General features: G+C 45.2%; 1 protein-coding gene across 3 annotated transcripts in view; it reads right to left on the bottom strand.

The window, feature by feature from the left end:
• Positions 1-1,693: 1,693 nt before the first annotated feature.
• Positions 1,694-20,541, bottom strand: part of NONO (non-POU domain containing octamer binding) — a 122,506-nt gene continuing 103,658 nt past the window's right edge. The window contains exons 1-11 of one of the 3 annotated variants that reach the window (XM_060248997.1): positions 15,173-15,259; positions 11,280-11,435; positions 8,962-9,182; positions 6,615-6,916; positions 6,085-6,180; positions 5,550-5,746; positions 5,343-5,427; positions 4,728-4,830; positions 4,500-4,542; positions 3,606-3,715; positions 1,694-2,553 (exon numbers count right to left, since the gene is read on the bottom strand). In XM_060248997.1, the coding sequence (XP_060104980.1) occupies positions 2,416-2,553; positions 3,606-3,715; positions 4,500-4,542; positions 4,728-4,830; positions 5,343-5,427; positions 5,550-5,746; positions 6,085-6,180; positions 6,615-6,916; positions 8,962-9,182; positions 11,280-11,427 (1,443 nt within the window). In that variant the 5' untranslated portion in view covers positions 11,428-11,435; positions 15,173-15,259 and the 3' untranslated portion in view covers positions 1,694-2,415. Of the gene's footprint in view, positions 2,554-3,605; positions 3,716-4,499; positions 4,543-4,727; positions 4,831-5,342; positions 5,428-5,549; positions 5,747-6,084; positions 6,181-6,614; positions 6,917-8,961; positions 9,183-11,279; positions 11,438-15,172; positions 15,260-20,541 lie in introns of those variants that run through there. The other 2 variants (XM_060248998.1, XM_060248999.1) reach the window with 2 other exon arrangements.

The following is a 20,541-nucleotide window of genomic DNA, read 5'->3' as shown; positions in this document are numbered from 1 at the left end:
CAAATCTTAAGAGGGTTTGGAGCCCATAAACAAGCATTTGGGATAAGGAAGAGCACAATAAAATTTAGATGTTCTAGAGCTCCACTTCTGTGAGCTCAAAATGCCCAAAATGAGGCCAGGTTGTTACACAGATCAGGGCAAGAGGGATGTATACAAATCATCTCCATTTAGAGGAGCCAACACCCTTGTTAACAACTTGCTGCTGTACTATTAGTTTGAAATGACTGGAGTAAAAAAGACAGCCCCAAAACTTATTGGCTGCCATATTCTTGGATCTCCCCTGCTCCACAGTGCCTACAATCGAGCTATACCATATCTCAATTGTAGGCACTGAGAACTTAATATTTCCTTCTCTGTAACTGAACCGTTGACAACACTAGCCCCCGCCCCACAGCCCAGAGTCTTGAGAAAAATTAAAAGATACCTACATACCAAGTTTTAGCAGCCAGTAGCTCTGCGAAGCAAAAAACTCACAAGCTCCATAGCTGACAATGCCTGGAGGCCGTATGAACTTTGAGCAGTTCTAGTGCCCCTTCCTCTGCAACCTCCTAGCACACCCTGTTTATATAGGGCTGAGGTTCTTGCGGAAAGAAGTCATCCAGGCCGTTATCTTGGATTATGCTGTTTGCAATAACAGGTCCTGACTGGCTGATTGCAGCTTCCCAGTACATTTCTAGATAGGAGGCAAGCTGCTGTGAAGTTGCTTCAGCAGTCTACTGTGAGATCTGGCTTGCCTTACACTGACCTCTAACAGGAGGTTCTTTGTACCCAAACAGCCCAACCCCCACTATGCCCAGATAGGTCATCTCTGAAGTACCAAGCTGAGGATTGTAGAGAGACTACTGACCCAGCCAACAATGTGGCCAATGCTTGGTGCTGAGGTATACTTTAAATGGGAGGTATAGCACCAAAACTGCTTCATTTATTCAGGCCAGAGCATTTTCCCCCACTATAGCAAAGAGAGGACTTTGCAAAAGGAAGCTTGCTTCTGGCTCCAGTGGTCCCAACTCTTTATTTCACAGATGGACCAGCTCTTGTTCCTTCCAAATCAATTTATCCACCCCTAGAGAAAACCATTTGAGAAAAGGCTCCTTACACATGGGGAACTTTATTAATTCTCCGGCAGATTCTGACAGAGAGCCCTGACTCCCATGAGGGACCCATCCAGAGGGTCATGTGTGACATCTTTCTCCACCCCCATCTGGACCTTAAGGTTCCACATGCAAACTTTTCTTTTAGCTGACAGTCTATACTTCCTTTAAGCAGCTCAGTGCAGTCTAGGTGCCTTTCTCCTCCTTCACTTTTATCTGCAAGTGAAATGCGTCAGGCAGAGAGCTGCTGTCCCAAGGACACTTAGGAAACTTTAGGAACGAGAGGATTTTAACCTGGATATCCCCAGTTAGATATTAACCACCAGATGCCATACCATTTTCTCTGAACCCAACAAAATTCACAATGCAGACATCTGGTAAATACTAGAGCTACCAGCTCAGTCAGTAGTCAAGAAATCAGCTTTACAAGTGCAGGAAGAAGGCTGAAACAGGAGTGGGTACATCTTGAAAGCACAGAGCCTTAGGCCTCACGATTTGGCTGCCATTTCCAACAGGTCTAGAAAGGCAACTGCTTCGCTCCCTCTAGTGACAATAAACCAGAAGTGCACCATCCCATGAAGCAGAAGAGACCACGCACAAGATGAAAAAGGCTTAAAATCCCTTTTAATGTGCATTCCTGAAACAGTCTTCAGACAAACTCAACCTGTTAGTAGACAATTACAGCTCAGGTTCACACAAAGTCTCATACTTCTACACAAGACAGGCAAGGTTAGGTTATACAAATTGTTTCAACTGAATCTTTTTAACAGGAAACTGTAGTATTCTCTTGTCCAACAGATTTTATTTTTTCTACCAGTAAAAAATAAAGAATGGTACAACACATTGAATAATTCATCCGCAAACCACCACCACTACCTGCCCCTCCTGCCTGCACCAACCAGCTACAGTAGAGAAAAATGGTCCAGAAAAAAAAAGTAAAAAGCTACACGTTTTTTTAAAAATCCCCCCTCCCTCTACATGATAAGCCATTTGAAACTACCCACGTGTACATACCTACAGACTCTGCCCTGGCACTCTGAAGACGTGTTCAGAGGGCTGAGGTTAAACAGGGAATCCTGCAACTGCAGCTGGGAGGGCTGAATCTGTGCCGAGGTGCTTGGGAATGAGAGACAGCAAGGTCCTAGTCTGGTCTGACACTACACAGTTACTGAAGCCTCCTGGGATCCATTTTCACATTGTGGTTTGTAGGAATGCGCCTTGTGGCATATTTACTAAACCCTTTACAAAGTCTGGCTGTGTACCCCTTGCCAAGGCCAGCCTCTCTGAGGAGGTGGCTGAGGCACTGTCAACCCCCCTCCCCCCATTAGTATCGGCGACGCTTATTTGGACCAAAATCTCCCCCAGGAGCTCCTCTGTTGAATCCTGGTGCATTTCCTCCCATAGTTCCAAGTCCTTCCATTGCACTGCCCTGGCCAAAACGATCCGTAGGTGGCGGTGGAGTCTTGTGTTAAGAGAGGAGGGAAAAAAGCTTGAGTTAGAACACCCCTTGCAGCCCACTGCTACTCTACTAACTCTGGAGCCTCAAGGTTGTGAGCTCTTCCCTATCTTGAAATACCCCATTAGGAAAATTTAAGGATATAGAGGAAGCCATTAGTTCTTAATGTCTGCATTTCCCATGGACATAAAAGCAGAACATACATAGAAGCCTCTCTGTCCTACCTCTAAAGACAAGACATCATACACTAAAGCTCTGCCCGAGAAACCTTGACATTTGGAATAAATGCTCAGGATCAGGGATACCAATGCCTTGTTTCAGATAGTCAGCAGAAAGCACTAACAGGAAAATGGGAAACCTGCAGCACCCCCCTTCCTGTTCTGGGGCTGAAAAAACCACTACTTGCCCCCCCCCCCCATGGCAGAAGACAGAAGCTGCAATGATAGGGCATCTACATGTTCTGACAGCTGTGTCCCTGTTTTAGTCTGGGCATCACAAGGCATTAGTGGGACGCATCACTAGGCAAGTCTGTCCCAGAGTGCATCTGAAGTCTGCTTGAGACATTAGTTTCTGAAAGCCCATGGCAGCTGGAAAAACTGAACTGCTTTGTTGGCAGGACATGTGTAGTGGTTGGAGTGCTAGCCTAGACCTCAAGCTACCATGTAACTCATGAGATGACCATCTTTAGCCTCACCTATGTCACAGAAGAAAGAGTGAAGAGCAGACTGTAAGCTGCACCAAGTTCCTCTGAGGAAAGGTAGGATAAAACATTGTGCCTAGTTAGAAATGTACAATAGAAATAGGCACAAGCAATGCTTGCCAATACAATTGTGCAATTCTTTGTGGGTGAGAGATCAAAACTGGGCACTATCCCTGAATGATGTGATCTAACTACCTTTGTAGACTTCCACAAAGCCATTTATTCTATTATGAAGGTACCTTTGTCTGGACAACACAAATTAGTTTGTAAAAGAAAAGGTGCAGATCTTTAGTTCAGAAGTGTTTCAAATCAAATCTAATTGTAATTCTTATGAAGCCTGATTCTTTGACAACATTACCATTCCCATGGCTCCATCAGGAATCATTGGACCAGGACCAGGTGCTGGAGGTGGTCCTGCTGGAACACTGGTGCCCCCCATTGTCCCTCTGTTATTCATGCCTATAGCACCTGGAGAAAAAGCAAAGGGAATTTCTGGTATGCATGAGGTGGGCTGCTGCACACTGAACACTAAGCAAGGATCCTGCAGCAGTTTCCTTATTGCAGATGGTTACCGCCAGGGTCACCTACATCCTTTTGGCCACCTAACCACCATTATTTCAGGCACTATTTATGCCATTTTTCAAAAGCTCATAAACTGACTCCAAATTAAGCCTACCAATTAATACCACAGTTATATGATAAAGCAAAGACAGTTAAAGATTCAAGTGGGTAGCCGTGTTGTTTTGAAGCAACATAATTATGTTTGAGTCCAGTGGTACCTTTAAGACAAATACAGTTTGATTTGGGGTATAAGCTTCCGTGTGCATGCACACTTCTTCAGATAATTATATTAGCAGTTCATTCTGATAAATATGTATTCTGTCAAACCACAGATCAAATGAAAGAAGGGAACTCTTCAAAAATCATTAAAGAGAAACAGAATTTTGCACTAATTGACCAGGGTAAGTGGGTGGAGAAAATAAATCATTCTACAGCCTCAGGGCAGCATTGCAAGAGACCATAGTTTTTACCTCCCACATAGCGCCTGACTGGAAGAATACACCTGGCATAGTCGACTGATAGAAGATCTCCAACACATGCAAGTTGCAAAATGAAAAGTGTTTTAGAAATGAATTATCTGCAAACTTACTAGCATTCAATGGGAAGTCTGAGAAAGCATCTCAGCCCAAATAAAAAAGATCAAGAACTACCAGTTACAACTGTACCCTTCTTGAACATAACAGCAGCTTACCTCCCATACCCATCTGTCCCATTCGCATATCTGGAGGCTCCCTCTGAAAGACACACAAATCTAAGTGATAACTTTGTTTTACAAAGGCCTCTCTATACTCAAACCACTAGAAGGGTCTATTAAAGCTCTAAAGAATGGGCTTCATTGAACTATAGCCCTCTGCCCAGATGAGAAGCCAAGCCATACCACTTACTTTCCCCTTCCGGGGCAAGAAAGAGCATCACCTACCGCATCAGAAAAGGACCCCTTGAATCCTTCCTGCTGTCGCCTCATCATTTCCTCCTGCTGCCGCCTCATGTCCTCTTCACGGCGTCTGCGCTCCTCCTCTTGCCTGCAAGGGAAACTCCCAAATAGTCTCATGGAGTGGAGAGCCATCAAAAGTCAGCTTGCTTACACTCATTCCAGCATAGTTTTCTCTGAAGGACACCCTAGTTAGTACTCAACAACCTGTACAGTGAGATGCACCAGGCAGTTGTTCTGGCCCAGAACTCCAAACACACCAGTGGAGACAGCTTCCTCCTTCAGAAGCAAGCTACATAGGACCAGAGAAGAATCCTACAGGAGGTAGCCTGGTCCGACATGTCCAACCGCTGCTAATCACCTACATCCCAAAAACAGAAGAATGATACAGGTACTGGTCAGGTAAGCTGAAGGGTCATCCATCTGGGAGATAGGGCCACATATGTAAGCCAGCGGCATATTCCAAGCTATGCTATGAAGTAGCTGCAGAGTATTTAGCTCTGCAGGAAGTAAATTGCAAGCAACAGACCCACACTATACAGAGTAAAGACTAAAAACACCCTGCTTTCACTGCAGGACTGGCTTAGTTCCCTTCCTACTCACCTAAGTTCCAGCTGTTTACGCTTCTGCACCTCCTGATTGTGCAGCTCCTCCATTCTCCTCAGTTCTTCCTGGCGCCTCATTAAGTCTGGAAAAAGCAGCCATAAGAAAACAGTTCCATACTCTTTTGCTACTTGAACCATTTCATTTGCAAGATGTCTCCAGCAGCCAGCCAACCAGCTATGGCACGCAAGTACAAGTGGTACTCACCTTGCCTCATGAGCATGACCTGGTGCTCGTGACGAGCTGCTTCCATCTCCATCTCCAGTTTCTCCCGTGCCTCTTTGATATTTCGGTCCACTTGTTCTTGCTGCTGCTTCTCCATCTCAATTAAAGCCTTCCAACGCATGGCATACTCATATTCAAAAGAGCCTGGCTGTGCAAACCGAGGAGGTTGCTCACGCTCCCTGAAAGATGGAAGAGTCTAATTCACTTAGGGAACAATCAGCACTTAATAAGAAGCACAGGATGGGTTGATAGCAGCCAAATGCCACGTTTTGAGTGCACTACATGTTATGTGCACTTTTAGGGAGAGCAGACCAGAAGCCTGACTTTATCTGTACAATGCTTTACTATGTCTATATAACAAGCTCTTTTGTGACAAGGATGCACAGACCAGTACAGTGGAAACCTAATAAGCATGTATCTGCCAGCTAAGGACTGAGTTTGAAGAGCCACCTCTTTTATTAAGAGGATAGCTAGCTACAGGCCCCCACACCTCCCCTCTCCTCCTTTCAGCACTTACTTGTGATACTGCTGATTTTTTATTACCAGTTTTTCTGGCAAACCTTCCTCATCATCATACTGTTCCATAGGCTCTACAGTAACAGGCCGAGGGAACCTGTCCAAAAAAAAGAGTAGAAATTTCAAATGACTGCTAACTACTAGTTTTGCTGCAAGTTTAGTTAGGAGAGGGCAACCACCAACTTCCCTAAACTAGATGACTCAGGGTAGCCTGCTTATCAGATCTCAAAAAATAAGTAGGGCTGGACTCTGCTTAGTACTTGGATGGGAGACCACTAAGGAAGTCCAGGGTTGCTACACAGAGGCAGGTAATAACTAACCACCTCTGAATGTCTCTTGCCTTGAAAACCCAATGGGTCACCATAAGTCAACCGCAACTTGATGGCACTTTTTACCACTACCAACCACTCCTACCAAACTTGTAATTCTTCAGTGTGAACAAAGGCAGAGATCACATAAACACCACTGTGATTGAATAAGAGCATTTCCCTGCCCCACTTAAGTCCAAGATTCCTCACACTTCAAACTTACGTAGTTATCAAGAAGGAACCTTCACTGCATCTGTCAAGGGCTTTTCTAGCAGCTGGTTTCCCTGAAAATTCCACAATGCCTTTTCCAGAAGGCCTGCCTCTGTCATCCACAATCACAACAGCCCTCTCCACTTGGCCAAACATCGAAAAGGCCTCTTCCAGGAGCTCATTAGATACAAACTGAGGCAGGTTCTTGACAGTCAGTGAGGCACTATGGCATGCAAAGCGCACACGCAGCTGCTTCCCACGCAAAGGCATGTTGTCCAGCTCCACCTTGGCTATCTCAGCAAGGGTTCGGGTTTCCTGTAAACAAAAGGTTACCATCCATTAAAGCCCAAACCTACATTTTCCAGAGCAGGACTTTTTTTTTCAAAAGCAGGAACGCAGCTCTGGTTGCCTTGGTGTCAGGGTGTGTGGCCCAATATGCAAATGAGTTCCCATTGGGCTTTTTCTACAAAACAAACCCTGTTGCAGCTCATGTAGCAGAAAGAGCAAGCAATGTTCTTGCCATAAAAAACGTATTCCTGAAGAGGAAAAGGAAGACTTCAGAACATGCCAATAGTATACCAGGTTTGTTACAAGGTACTGGTTATTACCTTTAAAGTCCTATATGGCCGAGGACCTGCCTACCTTAGGGACCGCCTCTCTCCACATGTTCCCCAGAGAGTACTTAGACTGGGATCTCAAAATCTGTTAGTAATTCCCGGGCTGAAGGAGGCCTGATTGAAATCAACTAGAGACAGGTCCTTCTCAATCATAGCCCCCTCCTGATGGAACCAACTATCAGATGAGGTGAGGGTCTTGCGGAACCTGGTGCAGTTCCACAAGGCCTGCAAGACTGTTCCCTTCCCCTGGCATACAATTGACTGGCACCAGTATTTAAGAGCTGTGGAAGAAGGCCATCGCCATCAGAATAGCACCAACTTAATAGTCTGTTTTAATTGTTTTAATCATTGTTATTTTATTGCTGAATGTGTATTTTTAAATACCTATTAATTTTATTGTTTCTGGGATTTTATGTTGTAAACCGCCCTGAGCCTGCTTCGGTGGGGAAGGTGGGGTATAAATCAAATCAAATAAAAAATAAATAAAAACAAAAGAACAAATGACATTAAAGGTAAAGCAATTCTTTTAAGACAGTGACTAAAAGTAACCCAAAAAGTCACCAGAGTAGATGCTGGAAGATGTCTGAACTAACTAATAAGAAACACAGGAACAGGAATCCTGAGTATTTATTATTATTTATTTATTACATTAAGCTTATATCCCGCCCTCTCCGCAAGCGGACTCAGAGCGGCTCACAACATTACATTACTACCATTAAAACCAATAAAACATAATTACATATTTAAATTATTTAAAACCATTTCATGGTGCTGTATTAATACAATACAATATAGGCGGTTCTGAAAATTCGGTGGTGACCACCGGTACTCTACATTGTGCTCTATATGATGTCCAGTAGCGGCTCTCTCTCAGTTAGATATCGAAGGCCTGTCGGAACAATTCGGTCTTACAGACTCTGCGGAACGTAGCCAGATCCCGCAGGGCCCTTATGGCCTCCGGGAGAGCATTCCAGAGTTCTGGCGTTGCCACTGAGAAAGCCCTGGCTCAGCTTCTAAAATTTTCCAGACAGACATTTATTGGGATATATATTTTTGGAGAGGTTTAGCCAGAAATTAACATTAAGCTAAGGCAAGGGTGGCCAAACTGCAGGTCAGAAGCCACATGTGGCTCTTTCATGCATACTTTGTGGCTCTCGAAGCTCCCACTGCCCCATTGGCTGGCTTAGAGAAGGCATTTGTTTCTTTAAATGCATTTGCCAAGCTAGCTGGTGGCTTGGAGAATACCTTTAAAGTTAAAGTTGCTCTCTTTCCACCTCTCCTTCCCCCCACCTATTTGCCTTCCTTCTTTGCAGCTCTCTAACACCTGATATTCATGTCTTGCAGCTCTCAAACATCTGATGTTTATTCTATGTGGCTATTATGTTTAACAAATTTGGCCACCCCTGAGCTAAGGCTTCACACATGAGGGAGACACCTTTAATACTAGTATCTCATCAAGTTGCCACTTCTTTCCCTTTTTGATTCATTTCTTTAAAACAAAGTCCAGATGGGTGAAGATGTAGCGTTCTCCACAAGAAGAAACAACACTCCAGTTTGTTTCAACAGAACAAGACAATCAACATGTTCTATAGGATCTCTACTTTAGAAAAAACGAGGTAGCACTGTTTTCACAGAAGAGAGCACTATATGCTCAGAACATGCCATTCCATGCCACCAAGGTCAGGCACACATACAGTAATCTCAAGCAACCAAATCTTCCAAAGCCCACTTATAGCCACTCACCAGTCTGATAAATCCAAAGCCTTTGTCCTTATGAATGAATACTTCACCAGCTTTTCCATATTTTTCAAATAGCTTCCTCATCTCTTCCTCTGTGATATCAGGAGGCAGGTTGCCCACAAAGAGACGACTTCTCTGGGTAAAGGTTTTTTCTCCAGGCTTTCGGAAATTCTTCAAATCAATTGTCAGGCCTTCATCTGAGGGGAATAAGGTACAGAATCGCTCTACAAAACGGGGGAACAAATGCAAGTGTTAACACATTCAAGAGCACAATCAGAATAATTGCCAAGTTTTCCAACACATCAAACCTCTAAATTTTTAACAGTAGCAGCAGATTAACACGTAAGAGATCCTGAGAGAAAACTGCTAAGAACCATAATCAAGTGACTATACGCTTGCAGCCTGTCCAAAAGGGGGAAGTCTGCAGCCACCCTCACCCAACAGAGCAACTGTTCTACTTGGCCACAAATTAGTGATGCAAAGCCACCTATAGGACAGCCAGAACATTGCAACAGCTGAAAGAATAAGATCATGACAACAGACAATTAGCAGCATCCATAGGAGAATGCCAGTGGGAAGGCATTACCACTCACAGCAGGAGGTAGAGCCTGGGGCTCAAAAGTCTACAAAATTGACAACTATGAGGATGAATTCAGATACAATCAAACAACCCCATTTACAGCAACACACCATTCAGTGCCTTAGATCAATTACTGGCTAACCTAGCCCAAGGTTATTGTGCTGAATACTTGAAACTGTGTACATACTGCTGTGATGGCAGAAAAAGAGATTCATGAGGGGTGCAAGAGCTCAAAATGCCAGATGCAACATAGCAAAAAAAGAAAGAACACACGTAAGCCCTGTTTGAGAAGGAAGTCTAGAGTATTCATTAAGCCCAGAGAGAAGCAACAAATATTAAAAAGAAAATCAACTGGTTCACAGGATCCACCATACAAGCACTATTACAGCTATCCTGTACACCTCCACATGCATTCTAGCACCATTTAATTCAGCTCCTAATTTATGTGATGCAGAACTCCTCTTAATTCAACAAGATGCACATTCTTAATTACTAATAACCAAATGTGATGCCTTAACTGCTCTGGTCACAATAATCATCTAACAAATTTGTTACCCTCATCACACCCAGAAGTCAGCTTATTAACACAGCATTTCTAACTTTCATGGCTGATGAGGAACATATTCCACACTTTCAGAAACAAAATCATAATCCTTGGTAACCTGGGCCACGCAAAGTGCCTATTCAAGGCTACAGAACGTCACTTCCAATGTGTTCATTGATACTGCTGATTTAAAAGTACCACCCCACCATAACGATAAGATCACTTCCATTCAGGCTTTTTGTCTATTCTGAAATAGTGTACTGACACATTTCTCATCAACCATGCACCTTCAAACCAAAAAGCACAACCAACATATAGAAACTACAACTTCCACCAAGGTCTGGCACTATTCAAAACATCTTCTGCATCTCACACATGGAAGCAGGAAAAGGATACTCTAGGCCAGTGGTCCCCAACCTTTTTGGCACCAGGAAACGGTTTTGTGGAAGACAATTTTTCCACGGACCGGTGGGGGTGCTGGGGTTTTTGCTGCCCCAGGTTGCCCCCACACCCCATCCCTGCCACCCATGGTGGTCTTTAAATGAGGAATAGGCAAAGGTCACTGCCGCGCTGCCCCTTCCGCCCACCCAGGACCTGGGTGAACGAAAGAGGTAGTACTTTGGAGTGAGGTTGTGCTGTCTCTTTTGTCCGCCTGGTGGGCAAAAGGTGCAGTGCAGTGTGTCTGCCTCATTCTGTGAGGCAACGGATCAGGGGTTGGGGACCCCTGCTCTAGCCTACTCCTGAAGAATCTGGTCTCAAATGGTATGTCAAAAACTACTGAGAGGTCTTCTGTGATTTTCACTCCACTAGGAATGGGCAACTAAGCTTATATTGAGATCCATGGGCCCAAGAGCCACTGTACAAAATTCCAAATGATTCTATTAGCACATTAGATAACTAAAACTGGATGCATGTATATGTACATATATATATTTATGTACATTTATTTAGTATGTGTACATATGGGCACAGTGAAAAAAATTGCAATGTATACTCATGAGTCAAAAGCTTCACAGGTTCAAAAATCTATGATCACAAGATGCTAACATCAGAACATGTAAAGCAAGGAACGTCAATAGTCTATTTTTCCAACCGTGCACTCAGTAAGATATAAAGAACTACACTAACATTAATCCCACCCTCCAAAAAAGAACATTAACTGGCTACGGAGACTCTTCCTACCAAGCACCCACTCACTTTGGTTGTTGGCCTGCTGCCCATTAGCTGGGGCAGGCTGCTGCTGCTGCTGTTGTTGCTGCTGTTGTTGCTGCTGCTGGTGGTGCTGATGTTGCTTTCGGGGAGTGTGATTCTGCTTCTCCATTGCAAAGCCCTTGTTGCCCTGCATCTTTCACTCTGGTAGGAGAACAAGCATGAGAACAAGTAGTGGCTTTACAAAAGAATGAAAACTCATACCTGAGTAACGCCTGTTTGACATCAAGTAGGTTCAGGTTTAAATTTCCAGAATCTCCTATTAAAAGAACTCGGTGACCAGCACTTGAAACCCGCAAAGCCACTGACCCACTCAGTATATGAGGCAGACCTTTAACTGATTCAGTTCAAACAATTTAACCAATTCTCAAGAAAAAGCACAATTACTATTGCTTGCAGAAAAATGGACCGTTGTGGTATTATTTCTTGCAGCAAAATGGACCGTTGCGGGGAGGGATGGTAGCTGCCAACTGGTTCCATATTCGTACAGGACCCCGAAGCGCCGCTTACAAACGGATGAAACAAAGCTAGATCAACTCCGACTAGGACCATTCGATTTGTTCATAGAGGAAATTCACCGCAGCGGCAATTCCATGACCCCCACCCCCTTCCAACCCATCTCCAGAACAGGATGCTGAACAAACCCGACAGCTACTGCTAGATTAGAACAAATGCTTCTAAATAGGCTTCGTTTCTTCCAGACGCGTGGGATAGCCTAGACCGGCCATCGGCGCCTCTGCTTCTAGCAACAGCGCGGACCAAGGAACGAAGGGCGGGGCCAAGGGAGCTCCAGGCCGAGTGGCGGCGGTGGAGACGGCCGGGGATCAGCGCGGAGGAGGGAAAAATGGCTCCCCCCACGCGGCCCAGGCCTTATATCGCGAAAATGCAAGAGAACCTACCAAAGCCCACCCGCTCCTCCACAGAACCTTCCAGAGACCCCCAAAGGCCTCCTTACCTCAGAAAAGTCGCTGACTGAGAAAGAAAGCGGCGAAGCCGGGGGGAGGGGAAAGAAAAAAGGGCGCGCGCGGCCGGAAACGTCCGCTAGAGCTTGCTGCGTGCAGCTCCGCCCGCCCCTCTTACTGCCTTATTGGCCAAGAGACTTCCCCTTCCCTTTCCGTCCAGTAGCCCGGAGTAATGCCTATCAAAAGTCGACTCAGAGACGGATAGGCTTTGGCGCTCCTGATTGGCCGAATTCTCTCCTCACGGCCCGCGCAAATTCCTGCCAATCAGACGCATACAGTTAAGGTTGGGTGAGAGACGAGAAAGGGACAAAGGGGCAGGGGGGAATTGAAAAAAAAAATCTGAGACGTGACCGCATCGGTTTTCCCGCACGCGCAGTGTGCTGCGCGTTGCTTCTTAAAGAGACAGGGAGCCGAATTACGGCTGCCGAGACGCAATAGCTCTACTACTCCATCTCTGGCCGCCATGTCGGAGGAGACAAGGACATCGTGGGGAGCCTGCTTTTTCATGTGATAAATTTTTAAATAAAGCATATATGCAAATTAGTGGCACTAGTTCTGGAATAGCTTTGCTTGGTATTGGCAACAGGAAAAAGGCCCAAATCATGCAGGCCAAGCCTGTGTGTGTTGACTAAGCGCTGGTGTGTTCAATGGGATTTAGTCCCTAGTAAGTGTGCATAACCATTACAGCCCACGTATTTATCTTGCCATACCACACTGAGAGAACAAAAAGCAATGCCAGTTTGCCCATCAGCGTATGTTCAAGGTGGGGGAAATGAACTAGTCAGTTGAAATACTAAAGTTACATCGTTGGTAAAAGGAGATCCACAGAGATCCAGAAAGTTTCAGCAGGCCCAACGGGAAAAAAGCTGCATGCCATAAATCCAGACAGCAAAGGTTTGCACAATTATTTATTAGTTTTTTGTTCTGAGCACAAACCAGTTTTTCTCAAAGGAATATTCATCCCCCAGAGGCTTACAATCTAAACAAATAAGCTGCACTTACTTGGGAGTTAGCCCCATTGAACTTGGTGGAAGTAGAAATGCGTAAGGTTAGCAGGACAAGTGACTGTCTACAACAAATGTTTGTATAGGCTTTTCCTGTGTGGGAGTACAAAAACATCCTCTTGAAAAAGCCTTGACCAATTGCTTTATTTGGTTTTTTATTTTATATTTTCTAGATCTGTATAGCCCAGGCTAGCCTAATCTCATCAGCAAAAAAGGCTAATGCAATCTTGGGGTAACATCCAAATCACAATATGTCATAGTCCCACTGTGCACTGCATTGGTCAGGCCGCACCTAGAGTATTGTGTGCAGTTCTGGAGGCCTCTCTTCAAAAAGGATGTGGACAGAATGGAGTAGGTGCAGAGAGAAGCTACTAGGATGGTCAGGGTCCTGAAGACCAAGCTCTATGAGGAAAGACTTAGGAATGTTTGGCCTGGAGAAGAGGAGGTGGAGACATGATTGCTCTCTCATAAGTATTTGAAAGGCTGTCACTTAGAGGAGGGCAGCAGGGCCATAGCCAGCTGGGGGGGGGGGGCACAGGGGAAGTGCCCTCTAATCCCCACCCAAAGCTGCTCTTTGCTATAGCCCTGGACGGCAGAGAGCCATTCCTGTCAGCAGCAGAGGATACAACTCACAATAATGGGTCTAAATTAAGGGTGGGAAAGTACCAGCTGGATATTAGGAAAAACATTTGGAATCAGCTACCTAGGGAGGTGGTGAGCTCCACCTCACTAACAGTCTTTAAGCAGCAGCTGGACAAACGTCATAGATGCTCTAGGCTGATCCTGCATTGAGCAAGGGGTTGAACTAGATGGCCTTTATAGTCCCTTCCAACTCTGATTCTATCCCAGAAGCTAAGCAGACCTCAGCTAGTAGTTGGATGGGAGACCTCCAAGGAATACCAAGGTCACAGTTCAGAGGCAGGCAATGGCAAACCACCTCTGAGTGTCTCTTGCCTTGAAAACCCCAAAGAGTTGCTGTAAGTCAGCTGTGATTTGATAGTAAACAATAACAGACCAATCTAGCACCATCTGGAATCCAATGTATAATATAAGAGAGAAGTATTAGGACTGCTAACACTCTTGTTTCTCTTTGTTGCTTTTCAGAGGTCATTCCTAGTCTCCTCCATTGCCTACTTAAGATTTTATCCAAAACATGCCTGGCACAAATCTAGAATGTGGGCAGCAAACACTAAGGGTACCCAGGAAGAGGAAAGAGGGTAAGTCCAGGTCAGCGACTGTCTATATCTTCTGCCTCAGCCAAACAGCCTCGGAGGCCATAGCCATCACAAGCACATACCCTTGCTGTGCAAATATATAATGTGCCTGCAGCAAAAAGAATAGCTCCTGTATTCCATTAAAACAATGGGTTTACTGGGTCTGTATAGAACTCATGCCAGGTTAAAAGAAGATTTGTTCTCTCTTTACACACAACTGGCTACCCCCACCCCAGGCCCAGTCAAACTGTTGTTCTGAGGACCAGATTCTAGACAAAAGGCCAATTTCCTGCTCCCCAGGAAATCTACATAGTCTTGCCTTTTCCCCCTAATTGTTTATATATATGCTTCATTTTTAGTCCATTTTGTAGAATTTATTGTTTACAATAACCCCAATATGCCATATGCCATTCTGCCATGCAGTGAAGCCCTACCTAAACCCTATCCTTATATTTCACAATTCTATATTGTCCTTGTTTATCCCTGTTTCTGATTTTCCTCAATCTGTTCCCACCCAGATAGGTGTCCTAGCTGGATCACCCTCTCAAGAAAAAAACACCTACGGGGGAGCGACATGGTCTCCAATGCTGAGATCCTTGTATGATGCGTTTGGCATGAGGATAATTCCGTCTCCCCTCCCCTAGGAAACTCTGGCCTGCCTTTCTTGTAAAGCCGTTCCCCTTGCCAGAGCTCTGACCTACCCTTATTACATCTCCAGTGACAGCTGTGTAGACCTCGGTATTTCCAAAAGGGCAGTTTGCAGTGCCATTTCCCACTTGCTCGGCCTGGATGCAACATTTCCTCCTGCTGTGCATCTGCGCATGCAGCAACCCACTCCCCCCCCCCTTCTAGAGCTACCACTGAAAACAAACCTCTCTAGAGAAAGCAGCAGGAAATGCATGCCTGGAGGCCATCGCAACAGGAGGCAGGAGAGGCCCTGGCAAGGAGAAAACCTGATTGTGAGCGAAGGGGCATGTTAGATTTTCAACAGAAAAAAGGAATCATGCCTACCCTCCTCACCCCTCCCATATATAGGACAGATCTGCCTCTATCCCTATGCTATCCAGGGATACCATACCTAGCTTGTGCAGTTAGATGCAAGTCCAGTAGCACCTTAGAGATGAACAAGATTTTCAGGCTAGAAGCTTTGAATGGAGCTTTGGCTCTTGAAAATGTATACCTTGAAAACCTCTAAGGTGCTACAGGACTTGAATTTAACTGTTCTGCTGCAGACCATCATGACTGCCGTTGAACTAACAGCAGTAAGGTTATTTTTTTGGCCATCTTCTGGGCTTGAAGCAGGGGTCACTGGGGGTAGGGGGGAGGTACTTGTGAATTTTCTGCATTGTGCAGGGGTTGGACTAGATGACCCTGGAGGTACCTTCCAACTCTGATTCTAAGAGGAAAGAGGTGCAATTTGGGTGTGAAGCAAGCACCCTCAGATGAATTCTTTTCCTTGCATGCACACATCTGTCTTTCTCCTATCTTTCTGCATGCATGCTCCTGACCTGGCTGATGTTGTTTGAAGATCAGGCAGGAGTCTGGTGCCATCCCAAACTGGCCCTTAGCAATCCTAAGTGAATTTGACCATGGCTGTCCTGGCAACCTGACTCTTCCAAGCCAGTTTGGTGTAGTGGTTAAGTGTGCGGACTCTTATCTGGGAGAACCGGGTTTGATTCCCCACTCCTCCACTTGCACCTGCTGGAATGGCCTTGGTCAGCCATAGCTCTGGCAGAGGTTGTCCTTGAAAGGGCAGCTGCTGTGAGAGCCCTCTCCAGCCCCACCTACCTCACAGGGTGTCTGTTGTGGGGGAGGAAGGTAAAGGAGATTGTGAGCCGCTCTGAGACTCTTCGGAGTGGAGGGCGGGATATAAATCCAATATCTTCTTCTCCAATGTGTCTTACTCAATTTCCAATTTTTATCTTCCATAGTGTCAAAACTTCCTTTGGAATAGCTGCCAACTCCCTTCTCCAGCACTGCAAGTTCCATCTGGCTTGTATGCTTCAGGAACTTGGAAACTGAAGCAGCAGCAATGTTCAGAACATGACTTGCACCCTATTCTATAGGTTGGGTCTGCATTTGGCATATGGTTGTGATAGTCTCTCTCATGTCCTCCTCCCAACTAACAGTGGCCATTTCCAATGCTCACCAAAAGCTCCTTTTTCAAGCACGCCATGAGCTTTCTCAAGTGCCTGTGTTGTGCACAGTGTGTTCACCCACCAAACTCCATGTAAAGACTGGCTTTTTGCAACCCTTTATGCCTTTGGGAAGTATCTACATCAGTTTTAGCTAAGGAGTCTCTGAACATTTGTAACAGAAACACTACACATTGCAAGGGATGCTAAGGCATGCTGGGGGCAGGAGGTGTCTGTCTAGTCCCTTTGCCCACATTACTGCCCCATGTAAGTAGATCATACCCTAGAACACACTTGGCAGATGAGGAGATTTCCTGGGGTGACAGAGGCACTTCTCTTAAACCAAAGATTTGTCCATTTCTGATCTTCTCAGAACAACCCTGCAGTTCCTCAAAATACTAGAGTAACAACCAACGATATAGGCCTCCAGAGGTATCAAATAATAACCCCTGTACAACTATACATAATAACCCCTGGCACAACTATAATTCAGTAAATAGAATTTTCAAATATTTCATAATATATTCCTCAAAATATGGCATTAGAACTACAAGAATTATTAGAACAAAATTGTTAACAAGCTCAGACTAAACTCCAGAGCCATCCCAAGTTGACCCTGTACAACAACCTTGTAGGGGAAGACAGGATTTCCCATGCATTACGTCTGTATGATTACATGACACTGCATTATACCAAGATGGGTAGCTGTGTTAGTCTGCAACAGTGTAACAGAATAAGAGTCCAATAGCACCTTAAAGACTAACAAAATCTGTGGTAGGGCATGAGCTTTTGTGAGTCACTGTTTACTTCTTCAAAAGTGATTTTGTTAGTCTTTGAGATGCTACTGGACTCTTATTCTTTTCTACTGCCTTATACTAAGTCGAACTGTTTGTTTCATCTAGTTCCCAACCCTCCAGAGCCTTAGAGAGGGAGTAAAGAGAAGGAAAAGAGGAGAAGAGGGCTGTAGCCTCAGTGGAAGAGCGTCTGCTTTGCATGCAGAAGGTCTCAGATTCAATCCTGTGCATCTCTAGTTAAAACAGCACAAGCAGCAGGTGACATGGAAGACAACTCCCTGAGACCCTAGAAAGCTGCTGCTAGTCAGAGTGGACAAGACTGATCTTAACAGATCAAGGGTGTGTTTCAGTATAAGGTAGCTTCAACGTGTTCAACAATAAAGCTTTTCCAGGACAGCAGAGATTTGAACCAAGGATTTCCTGCTTGTAGCTCAGTGTCAGTAGCACTGAATCTGCATTAAGTGTACATTGTACATCACACTGCAACACTTCATGGCTGTTCATTGCTCTCTGTATCAGTATTTTTAATTCAGCCCTTCCCACAGGCAGCATGTATGATTCTCCCTTTTATCCTCACAACAGCCCTGTTGAGTAGCTTAAGCCAAGACTGTGTGATTGGCCCAAGGTCACCTAGCTGGAGTAATTTTAAGTGTATTCTTTCCTCCAAGGAGCTCAAAGTGTCTTACATAGGTCTCCCCTCCAGTTTATTCTCGCCACAAACCTGTGAGGTGGGTTCATGATCTGAGAAACAGATACATGGGCCAGTAGATGGCTTCTACGCTTGATAAAGACTTTTAAACTAGTTCTTTGAAAAAGAGGAAAGAAGGATTCAGACAGTTTAGCTAGGTTGTAAAAGCTAAGATTCCAAATGGAAGAGTATATCAAAAAAGGAAAATAGTTTAGTAAATCAGTGGCTCCCAACCTTTTTGGCATCAGGGACTGATTTTGTGGAAGACGATTTTTCCACAGACCGGTGTGTGTGTGGGGGGTGCTGGGGTTTTTGCCTCCCCAGACTGCCTCTGCCCCTCCCCTCCCCCCATGGGGGTTTTAAATGAGGGGTAGGCAAAGGTCACTGTTGTGCCACCCCTTCTGCCCTCCTGGGACCCAGGCGGATGAAAGAGTTGGTGCTTCGGAGTGAGGCCACGCTGCCTCTTTCATCTGCCTGCGTCCCAAGCGGAAGGGGCAGCGATGCTGCTCTGCTTTGCTCCGAGGCCGCCTCCCCTGCAAGGCTGAGCTACCTCTTTCATCCACCCAGGTCTCGGGCGGGCAAAAGGTGTGGTGGGGCTGCTTCACCTCACTCCAAGGCTGCCTCTTCTGCAGAATGAGGCAGAGCAGCCCCACCGCCCCCTCCGCCCACCTGGGACGCAGACAGACAAAAGAGGCAGTGAGGCCTCGCTCCAAAGCACCACCTCTTTCATCCACCCAGGTTCCAGATGGGCAAAAGGGGTGGTGCAGCAAGGGAAGGCAGCCTTGGAATGAGGCTGAGCTACCTCTTTTGTCCACGTGGGTCCTGGGCGGGCGAAAGGGGCAGTGCAGCGCCTCTGCCTTGCCCCATGGCCCGGTTGCTAACAGGCCACGGACTGGGACCAGTCCGCAGCGCAGGGGTTGGGGACCCCTGGTTTCATTTATTTGTATTGTGTTATTTGTATTTATTTGTTCTCTGTTTCCAGAAAAACATCTTGAAATGTATGACTGAGGGCATATGATACTTTAAAGAACAAAGCTGTAATTTTGGATATTGTGAAAAGATTAGCTGGGTTCTAGACAGAGTTGTTAAGAGTGGTCTTGCTATTAAATGTTTTTAAAAGTTTGTCTGAGTTGTCAGTACTTGTCAGAAATTAATATGTAGATGGAAAATATACTATCAACTGCAAGCTTACAGGGAAAATATTGTACAAACAACGATGCTAGGTAGTGGTATTCTTTTTTATGGGATCACATAGGGCTTAGTTTACCATAACTTACAAAGGAGGGAGGGAGGGAGGGAGAAAGCAATGGATAGCCTATTGACCCTTCATTGTGCTCTAGGGAAGTGTGAGTCTCCTGTATATTTCTATTTATTTTATGTCAAACATTTCTAAGCTGCTTTTCAACTCAAATCAGGATCCCTAAAGCAGCAAACAATAAAAACATCAAGATTAAAAATCCATATAAATACATAAAACAATTAACACAAACCACACTAACAAGAGGGTCAACAAACATCAGTGAGGGAAGAAAAATTAAGACATTCTAATTATTATTAAGGCCCACATGGCTCTCCACCCTGCCATTGTACCTGCCCTGAAAAATGCTGTGAGGAAAGGAGAGATTTCCATCCAAGTTTCAAGCAAGGGCATGGTTGGAATAAAATAAAGGAGCCATCTATAGCTTACTTTTGTGTTGCTTTACTCATTCCTCCTCTTGTGAAAAAACCTTTAGGGGTCAACCATCTCTCATTCTGAACACCAAAGCTGGGCAAGTAGCAGATTCTCCACTTGTCTTATCAAATGAGGGAGAGCTGAGTTCAAATTCCTGCTCTGCCATAAAGCTACTGGGTGGTTTTGAGCCAATCATTCTTTCAGCCTAGCCTACTTCATAGGGCTGTTACAAGCTTTAAAGGGGGGCGGGGAGAACCACATACATTTTTTCCTTGCAAATCAACCTAACATTCAACTAGTCCATTCCAATCACACATGACAAACAGTAGCATGCCAAACTATGTTGCTTGGCACACAGGGCTGGTTCTCTGCCTGTGCAACTGAGGCAAGGTCCTGAGGCACTGGCAGAGCTGCTATGACTTGGCTTATTCCCAGTGTATCTATCCAAGGACAATTCCCACATTTGCCAGCACACCAACACCTTTACTGGTAGACATCACATTTTTGTTGTCACTTGGTCCAAAAGGGCTACCTAACCCTGTGATAAATGGATTTTAAGGTAGCAAGAACCTCTGCAAGAGCAATGTTGAAAATCTGTATTTGGACTGCATTTTCATCACCAGCCTGCAACTGTAAGAAGCAGAAAACAAGAAGCCTCCATGCTTGTTGAGCCACATGCCCCATTTCTGGTTACTGGGTGTGTGTGAAGGGGGGGGGAGCTGAAGGAGCTCATATTATGCTGGAAAACGGTGGCAGCAACTGGGGCTCTGTACCTTAAGGA

The sequence above is a fragment of the Heteronotia binoei genome, chromosome 11, assembly GCF_032191835.1.
Source record: "Heteronotia binoei isolate CCM8104 ecotype False Entrance Well chromosome 11, APGP_CSIRO_Hbin_v1, whole genome shotgun sequence".
Lineage (NCBI taxonomy): Eukaryota > Metazoa > Chordata > Lepidosauria > Squamata > Gekkonidae > Heteronotia > Heteronotia binoei.
This window is presented reverse-complemented; position numbering and strand designations above follow the sequence as displayed.